At 45.0% G+C, this 9,575-nt stretch overlaps 3 protein-coding genes across 3 annotated transcripts; 1 reads left to right on the top strand and 2 right to left on the bottom strand.

Moving 5' to 3' along the window:
* Positions 1-2,092: 2,092 nt before the first annotated feature.
* On the top strand, positions 2,093-2,701 carry PG994_004289 (uncharacterized protein; the record flags this gene model as incomplete). The annotated part of the gene is made up of 1 exon (XM_066855698.1): positions 2,093-2,701. The coding sequence occupies one exon, from the start codon at positions 2,093-2,095 to the stop codon at positions 2,699-2,701; it is 609 nt and encodes a 202-aa protein (XP_066717865.1).
* A 690-nt stretch (positions 2,702-3,391) lies between these two features.
* On the bottom strand, positions 3,392-4,201 carry PG994_004288 (NYN domain-containing protein; the record flags this gene model as incomplete). Its single annotated transcript, XM_066855697.1, has 1 exon — positions 3,392-4,201. One exon carries the CDS (start codon positions 4,199-4,201, stop codon positions 3,392-3,394), a length of 810 nt encoding a protein of 269 aa, XP_066717864.1.
* A 588-nt stretch (positions 4,202-4,789) lies between these two features.
* PG994_004287 (ankyrin repeat-containing domain protein) lies at positions 4,790-8,895 on the bottom strand (the record flags this gene model as incomplete). The annotated part of the gene is made up of 8 exons (XM_066855696.1): positions 4,790-6,599; positions 6,656-7,120; positions 7,186-7,788; positions 7,841-7,865; positions 7,924-8,133; positions 8,297-8,377; positions 8,427-8,541; positions 8,791-8,895. The coding sequence occupies 8 exons, from the start codon at positions 8,893-8,895 to the stop codon at positions 4,790-4,792; spliced, it is 3,414 nt and encodes a 1,137-aa protein (XP_066717863.1).
* Between the last annotated feature and the right edge of the window lie 680 nt (positions 8,896-9,575).

Raw genomic sequence — 9,575 nt, 5'->3', positions numbered from 1 at the left:
GAATTTATTATATTTAAACTTTTTTATTAATTAGTTTATATATTTCGTATAATTTCTTTCGTACTATAAATTTATTATTAATTATCGCGTTATATTCTTTCGATTAATATTTATTATTAAATTAAATAAAACATATAAAAAACGAAATATATAAACTTATTAACTAACTTTTAATAATATATATTAAACTTTACCTACGTAATATTAACACCGATTTAATATTTTATCGAATTAAAGTAATTAATAACGTCGATATTAAAAGGTTTTAATTTCGTTAAAATTAATTCGAATTTATTAAAGTAATTATAAATATTATTATAAAATCCTTTAAAGTCGCATAATTATTATTAAATTTAAATATTATTTTTAAATTAAATAAAATAGCTTTTAATTAAATTATATTAATTTTACTTAAAACTTATTAGTTAATATCGATTAATTAATAGTTTTTATTTAAAAAATAAATCGTTAAGTTAAAAGCTTAATTTTAATACTTTTCATTAATATATATATTTATTTTTAAGTTTATTAATATATAACGCGGGTATATTTAAAGTATAAATATAAGTTAATAATATATTTAATTATTCTTAATAAACTAAAGACTTTTTTTATCTCGATTTATAAAGTTATTAAAATTAGCGTATTTTTTATATATATAAAAAATAGCTTATTAAGTTAATTACTTTAATTAATAGCGATAACGAGGATTTAAGGTTTATTAACCGGTTTTCTCGCTATTATTTATAATAATTAACGGTTATTTTTTACCCTGTTTTTAAATTTATAATTATATTATTATTATCGTTAAATAAACGATTTAATAACAGTTTAATAGATAAGTTTAAAATATAACTTAAATAACGACAGCGTTAATGATTTTTATTAAAGCTAAGCTAAAAACCGATATAATTTATCGCGGTATTTATATTATTAACGTTATTATATATAAAATACTTAATTATATTACGAATATTATACGCGGTAGTACTTTTATTAAAATAACCACCGGTAATCTTTTAAACTTAATTAACTAACGCGTTATAAAAAAAGTATATAAAACTATATATATTTATTTTATTAATAATAAAATAAACTTATTTAAACGCGTCACGTAATACTCGAGTAATAGTTTATTAATAATATTTAAAATTAAAAATAACCGGTATGTATATAATATTTCGGCTTATTAAAACTTTACGTACTTCGATTTAAAAGTTTAAATATATATAAATAGCGTAAAATTCTTAAAGCTCGATTTAATTAAAAACTACCGAGTTATTAATAAGTTATTAAATTAATTGCCGTTAAAAGTATTATTATTAAAGAATTTAATTTATTTATAAATTATTAAATTTTATATAAGCGGTTAAATATTTATAACGATGATTAGTGTTAATATTATACTTAATCTTTTTTCTCGACTTTTTTTATTAAGAAACGTTATAATATAATACTTTTTTAAAAAATAACGTATTATATTTTATAAGTTTTAATGAATAATAGTTTATTTTACGGCGTTCGATTAATAATATAAATCTTATAAATTTAATATATTTTATTATTTAACTAAAAATTAAATTTTAACTTTTAAACCCAAGCTTTACATAGCTTAATTATAATGGTCGAGATTTAATTAAGATATTTTTTAAAAAGGCTTAGGTTTACGATTTAATAACGATTAAAGGTTTAATTTAATCGGCTTAATAATAACGAAGTATAATATTAATATTAATAGTAATATTCATTAAATATAAATAAAGTTTATAAATACACGTTTATAACGAATAAAGTATTAATATTAATAATAAAGATTATAATATTATATTTTTATAAAGGGCGGCTTCCGGTTTAATTTACTAGTTAATATAAGATAATAACACTAAAAATTATTATAATATATAACTAAATTTAATAAAAAAAAAGCTTTATATCAACCTAATACACCTAAACCACCAGGTGGCTCATTAAGGCAATCTCTTAGTTGATTGGTATAATACACCAAAAGGCTCTTATTTGGTGGCTCACCAAGGCTGTATGGTTGGTTGGTTGCCAATCATGGTGGTTTCGGTTGGTGTATTGACAGCCTTGGATGAAACTCTGGACGAGATCAGGCGTGCTAGACGAAAAAGTCGGCAATGATCAGGCTCTCCTCCGTTTCTGCAAGGGTTTCAACGGCTGGTGCTGCGATACGTCAGATTCGACGATCGATTGCTGCTCCGAGGGTGTGGGCTTCCAGTGGAACAACGCAACCTCAATCAACTACGACCTTATCCGTCAGCAAGCAGACCACTCTTTCTATTCAGACGGCGCATGCACTACTGTCGCCGCAAGCACCGTTGGAACGACTACATCACGTACCACGGTCTCCGGCACACAGCAGACCGTAGCACCGACACCCGTGGCTATGCCAACAGACGCGAGCTCGGCCTTCTCAGCATGCCCCACCGATACCTGCCCGTCGACGCCGTCCGTCGCTCTGGAGGCTGGCTTCGCCGTCAGATTAAGGCGTTCCCCTGCTTGTGCTACTTGCTGCGTTGCTTTGGATGCTTGCAAAGCAGAGATATCACAAGCCGAAATCTACAAACAGGTTGAATCAGGGCAGCGACTCGGTAGAGCTGAAAGCGAAGCAAATGCGGCATCAGCCGGATGTGTTGCAGCAAGAGCATGTTGGTGGTTAGCACAAGTGGGAAAAGCCTGAACTACCAGCGGAAGAACGTCGCGTTGTTGCAGAGTTAAGGTAGAACAGCGGTAGCAGGTTAACATCAATCCCTTACCATTCTGGCATATTATTATGGTATTTTCATTTGCCCTCTCACATGACAAGTATATTAGTCTCCCTGTTCTTATGGGGGCATTTCCTATTTAACGATATTATATTCCATGGTCCTTGCGCCACAAGTAAGATTGTTGCATGTCTGGACAATGATGTGGATTTTGTATTCTAGGCCCCAAGCCCTGGAGCGAAAAAGTCAAGTTCATCCAGATGAAACCCGGCGGCATTTGCGTGGCTATGTCACCCCGGGAACATAAAACGAGAGCTTCGGCAACTTCCGCTGGGGGTCGTCCAGAAAGTTCGTCAGAGGGTAAAACAATGACTCCAGCACGGGCTCGACACGCGAAAGATTATCCCTCGTGCATGTAGGTGGTAGGTAAACATCGGCAAACTGGCCTGTAGGGTGAACGGACTCATCACAGTCACTGCCAATGACCGCCACTTTTACAGTTACTAGCTAGTCGTTCTAGTGACGCCAGTTATCCTGGAAAGCCTGTTCCATATCCAGTAAAAGGTCAGACTCCTGGCTTGCTCCGCCAGCAATATTCCATTCGAAGTTGGGGGTTGGCGAGCTAGCTGATCGCCTAAGTAGCTATTATGAACACCGAAAAGGGATCATTCCGTGTAGAACGCGTTATCCCGTGCGAAGACCATTGGGGGTTTTCCGTTGCCAGGACTGCGTTGTGTGAGCTGGAACTTGGAGGTGGCCGTAATCAGCTCGCCCAGCTTGAGGTGGCCATAGTTGCGGGGGTCGAAGTCGGGGAATCGTTTGGTGATGAGAATATCCACTTTGGCGAGTGGAGCCCAGCCATCGTCGCCAGCGACATCACGCACGACGGCCCGGAGCTGGTGAATGACGTTGGGGTCGATGGTGGCCGGGGCTGGAGCGCTGTGGGCCCGCTGCAGGTGAGGCTTGCGGGATGGTGATGAAGAAGGGGTGTCGTCACTGCCGACGCCGCTAGGGGGGAGCGGCAGGTTCTGGGCCCGCTCGATGGCGAGGTTTTCAACGTAGATGAACCGGTCGCACGACGCGACGAAGGGCTCGGGCGTCTTGCGTTCCCAAAGGCCGTAGACCACGAGACCGGACTCGCGGATGCGCGCAGCCAGTCGCGTGAAGTCCCCCTCGCTGGAGATGATGCAGAAGCCGTCGAAGGTGCCCATGTGCAGCAGGTCCATGGCATCGATGATCAGGGCCGATGCGGTCCCGCTCTTGCCCTGGTAGGGGAACGTCTGCATGGGCTGGATCGACTGCATCAAGAGCTGGTTCTTCCAGCCCTTGAGGCCCGGGCTGGTCCAGTCGCCGTAGGCGCGCTTGACGGACGCGGTGCCGAACTTGGCGACCTCGGCCAGGAGGAGCCCGACCGCGGAGGCCTGCACGTTGTCGGCGTCGATGAGGACTGCCAGCTTCATTGTGGAGTCGCCCATGACGGCGCGAATACTGCTGAAAATAGTGATTAAGGTGAAAAAAAAAAAAAAAAAAAGAACGTGAAAAGAGGTTATATCGGCATGACAAAAAGGGGAATCCAGCTTTAACAGGAATCCGAATACAGCATAGCCAATTTGGATGAATTTGGTAATGTACAGATTTCAGGAGGTGAGGTCGGCATTGGGCGCTTTGCACCCAAGCACCCTGCGCTGAGTACCCCGCAGTAGCGAATAGTGCGACAAGCCCCCTGGGCTGCTGGGTTTTCAGGGCGCTTGCCGTACATCAGTGGCTTGTCGCGCTCCTTAGCGCGGTGGAGTAGGGCTACATGTAATCATGCAATTGGTTTCAGGCTTCGGCGACTGGGGTCTCGGCGGTGGGAAAACTACTAAGTGGTAACATATATTATTGGTAACATAACTAATAGTCGGTAACGGGGGGATTAACTGGTGCAGCAAAGCTCACGAATGTTGCCAGTCGAGTTGACAGAACAGATGGTACGTGGGGGTATGCCCGTATAGAGATTGAAAATGAAAAAGGGGGTGGGGTTCGACTGTGTTTTTTATCAATCTGGTCCAATAAGTCCCATCCTACGCCCATCGCAATTCGCCATGTCCTGCCAATTCCGCAACCGCCATGGGAGTGTGCCCCTTCTTGTTCAGCAACTGCCTGTCCCCGTTGCGCGCCACCAACGTCGGGACCAAGTCCTTGTCTCCCAGCGCGGCCGCGTGGTGCAGCGCGCTGCAGCCGTCGTCGTCCTGCAGATTCACGTCGGCGCCCTGGAGCACGAGGTGGCACGCAACGACACGATTCCGTGCGTCGACAATGGCCGCGTGCAGCGGTGTGCGGCCGCGGGCGTCCTGCTGGTCGACTGGGATGGTGCCGGCCGCGAGCACCGTCTGGACCAGCGCGAACTCCCCCGAGAGGGCCGCGAGGTGCAGGTAGGACTGCTGCTCGTAGTCGGCCGCCTGGCCGAGCTGCCGCGTCGCGCGGACGAGCGCCGCGACGGCCTCGCGGCTCTTCGTCTTCACCAGGGCCCAGTACAGGGGCGTGCGGCCGGCGCGGTCGCTGAGGTCGGGGTCGGCGCCGTGCTGTAGGAGCAATTGGACGGCGGCGGCGCGCTGCTTCATCACCGCGACGTGGAGGGGTGTGAGCCCGGACTTGTTCCGCACGTTTGTGCCTTTTCCGCGGCTGAGAAAGGCGGCCATCACTGCGTGGCCGTCCAGCGCCGCGGCAGCATGCAGTGGAGCATAGTCGTTGTTGTCGAGGACTTCGTAGTCTGCTCCCTGGTCTAGGAGGAGACCCACCATCAGAGCTTGGTTGGAGGTGACAGCAGTGTGCAGCGGTGTCTGGCCTTGGCGGTCTTGGCCCCCAAGACTTGCGCCCCCGTGTACCAGCAGCCATGCCGCCGACATGTTGGCACGAGCTATTGCCAATTGGAGCGGCGTCCAGTCTTGTGCGTCGTCACGGAGCTCCAGCGCGCATCTGTGCTCGATAAGAAGCCAGAGCAGAGTCTTGTCCCGTACTGCGGGCCAGAACTCGATCAAGCGATGCAGGAGTGTTCTGCCCTCTTTGTCCCTGATGCTCGGATCAGCGCCGGCCTTCAAAAGCAGGTATGCTACCTCGGACCCTCCATAGAGAACTGCCCACTCGATGGGTGCCATCTCAGCCCAGTCCTGTCTGTGCAGGTCGATATGCAGGTCAGGCCTTTCCAAGAGGAGGAATCGAATGAGGCCGACTCTTTGGTTACCACAGCTGGCAGCCTCGCTCAGAATCAGCCAGCCGTCGTGAGGTGACGGTGTGTTGATGTCAGCCCCAGCATCAATGAGTAGCCGGACAATACTTTCGTGGCCCATTTTTAAAGACCACCGGAGTGCGCTATATCCGTCCTGGTCCTCAGAATTTATAGTATTGGCGCATATTGGGAGCAAAAGTTTGATGGCCCAGAGATGACCTTCACGGGCCGCAAAACGAAGAGAGGTGAACCCTTTCTTATCTTCAAGGCTTCCATCCAACTCCTGTGAGTACTGGAGTAGTATTCTGGTACTCGACTCGTCATGGTTCGATATTGCGAGGTGAAGTGGTGTCCTCCCTTTGGCATCTTGAGCATTAGCGTTGGCTCCACTCTCTAGCAACACCTGGAGTATACGCTGCTGTTGAAATATCACAGCCCAATGAGTTGCCGTGTGACCAGTATATGCGCCAGTATCTATATGGATAGCCAATTTGTTGATCGAGTGTAGTACAAGTCCTTTTGAACCGAAGAATGTGGATATGTGCAGGGCAGTTACATCTGACTTGAGGTGGGAAGGGATGTTCTCCATGCATTCTGTGGATTCTGAAATTTTCCTTTGGTCTCCTAGAAGTTCCGTCACAAGCTTCCAGGCTGCTACATCCCCCCTGCGCGTCGAAAGTGGTACCCCCAATGGTCTGCAGCATAAGTCAAATAAGCTGACCTATGGGATGAGATTTGGTGTGAGTGGCCGCTTGTGTCGTCGATAGGACGTTCGAGAAGGTCGATTAGGCATCTTCGAGCCAGTGACGGATGAGAGTCTTGAAAGCGGACAACCGCCTTGCGTCCCCGGAACTCATGGGCTGTATAATGAAACAGACGAACGATGCCCGACCCGTCCACGATGATCAATCCGGCACATATGGCTTCCAACGTGTTGACGTCGACTCTACCGGCTGCTTGATGACCTGCCACTGCGTGACTGAACTCCGAGATCGAAAGGGGTCGAGCCGCATAGCAGACCCAGTTCAGAGCTGCCAGCGCCATCTTCTTGTTCGAGTCTCGCTGGCCCCGGATCCTACGTAAAGCACCTTCGTAGAAATAAGACGAATTCCCTTCGCAATTCTCAATTACATTTTGGTCGGTGTCTCTTTCAAGGGCTTTCATCTGCAGTTGGGCAATGAGGAAACTGTAATGCCGTGTCAGTTAGGTACGATGTCTCAGGACTGGGGCTTGGGCTTTGCCCGTACTCACTTTCCTCGCGCCTTGGTAACAAATTCATCATGATGTTTCGACCAAGAGCCGTCCTTCCTCGTGTCTCCGGTTGCCATTGCTTGTTTCAGAACTTCCGACTGGTTGATCTTCCATTCGAAAAACGCAGCAAGGTCCTGGTTTGTTGCCTGGATATGAATCGGTTTGCCAAAATCGATGGTGTCAAATCTATTCTCACGATCCCTTGACGTGACAATGATCTTGAAGTTCCTCTGCAGCTGCGAAACGATGCCCATCAACGTGTGTGGTCGATTTTCGTTTGTCTCATCAAAGTACTCGTCCAGTCCGTCTAGGACGAGGTAGACTTGATGGAACACTGCCGCCTCTGAGATGAGGAGACTCAGATAACCCTTATGGTTCAAAAGTTCCTCTGATTCACCCCACTCGTTGTACATTCTCGTGGTATCCAGGGAGACAAACGGCTTTTGACACAGAAGCTGCGACAGTAGGTCGGCCAAAATGGCAGCCGGGTTCTGGTTATCACGTTGTTGATAATCGAAGTAAACGTATAGGACTCCTCGCATCTGCTGATCTTGTATGCCTCTCTGGACGACGGTATCTCGAAGTCGACGAATGATCTTTGCCCTGTATATAATTCAGTACAGGATAAAGCGGTTCTGGGGCGACCGGATCTTACGCCAACACTGTTTTGCCAACCCCGGCTAAGAGTCAAGTAATTAGATACGGTAAGTCCTCGGGGGCTTCTGAGATAGGACATACGTTTGCCATAACACCACAAATGTTTGAACTCTCCAGCCTGCCATCTGAGAAACGTAGGATCATTCAGGATCCAGTCCCCGGTGTTGGGCACGGCTTGTGCAGTTTCCTCAAGTCGCCGATGCTTTGTAAGAGAATCAAGCCGGGCAAGTTTTCTTAGCCTTTGAGCGACCCTGCTGGGGGAAACAGCTGCACCGGGACTCCGGAGGTAAGCTGGTGTCTGACTCTTTGACTCATCGTCGGATTACATACCCCGGGTGTTAATGGTTGTTTCTTGTAGCTACGTTAGCTTCGAATAAATAGCTGGAATTGACGCAAGAGTAGGGATGCATCCGTTTTATATCTAGAAGCCGTGTCTGGGATGGAGTTTACTTACTGTATTTCACGTCACCTCCAATAGAAAGTGAGTTAGCAACCACGGAGTTGAGATTTGTTGTATCGGCAGAGCCTTTAAATGCTTCTCGTCGTTAGTCAGCCCATTCATCTCACCAAAATCTTATACGTACCAAATCCTACATTTCCATCTACTGAAAAGTTTCCTGCAATGACAGAATGGTCGGCATTGCCCACGCCAACGCGGTCCGCCTTCGAGGGGCCTTGACGGCCTCGGTCTTCATCCATCTAGTAACTTCCAGTATGGAGTTAGAAACAAAACGAGTGTTTGCACATATGCAAGAAATAGCTTTTCCTGAATTGGGAAGTCTTATGTGTGGACCTCGAAACTGGTGAATGTATACTCCAACACGAATGTTTGTTTGAGCAGGTCGATTCAACTCTTCGTCTCCAATCCTTTTTATTGTAGCCTACCGTGAGCTGCAGGCGAGGCGCACTGTGTTCAGCGCGATATTTGGCGCATCCCAGCCTACCTACTGTAGCATCGGGTTGGTTATCTTCCGCCCCCAATCGACACCCCTGTGTGCGGCAGCCCTGGGCCTTGGCTTGCAGAGCGAGACTCGCGTAGCCAATGGTACTCATTGCATGCGTTGCTCACCGAAACGCCTCTTCAGCCGCGACCCGGCAGCCCCTGTAACTTACCGCTCCCAGACAGCTTGAAAAGGAAGGTGGGCAAGAGGTTGCATTCGGGAGATAAAGAAGTTGGTGTAATCAGGAAGGCCAGCCTTCACATCTAAAGACGGACAATGCTCAAGATGTCAGGCTTTATTGATTTCGTTCTTCTGTATTGTGCGAATCCAAGTCCGTTTCTATGGCGTCGTCTATACTGTTGGACGCTGATCAATTTCCTTGAGCTGGCTCTGGCATTGTTCAGCCTTACCATGTTCAGTATTGTCAGGCGTAATATACTACACACCCTCAAAGTCAAGGCTGTCAAAGTACCATCCACACTAACCGACTGGTGTCGGTTGATTAGTTAGTTATGACTAGCCGATTGGTTAATGTTTTTAGTTATTTAAGAGCCTGTGGTTTAGTTAGTTAATAATTAGTTAAGTAGTTAATTAATATATATTATTTAGTAATAAATTTTTAATATTAACTTACTTACTTTACTTTTAACCCTGTTATTATAACTATATTTTAATATATATTACCTCGTTATTTATTTTATTTACTATTTTTATTATAATTAAAAAAATACTAAATTAATTTCATGAATAATACCGGCTTTATATTAAAATCGAAGCGTTAATAAAATCTTT

Source organism: Apiospora phragmitis (assembly GCF_038363925.1).
Source record: "Apiospora phragmitis strain CBS 135458 chromosome Unknown utg000005l:1.0-4161743.0:1.0-4166827.0, whole genome shotgun sequence".
Taxonomy (NCBI): Eukaryota; Fungi; Ascomycota; class Sordariomycetes; order Amphisphaeriales; family Apiosporaceae; genus Apiospora; species Apiospora phragmitis.
The sequence above is the reverse complement of the archived record's forward strand: the minus strand, read 5'-3'. Positions and strand labels throughout refer to the sequence as shown.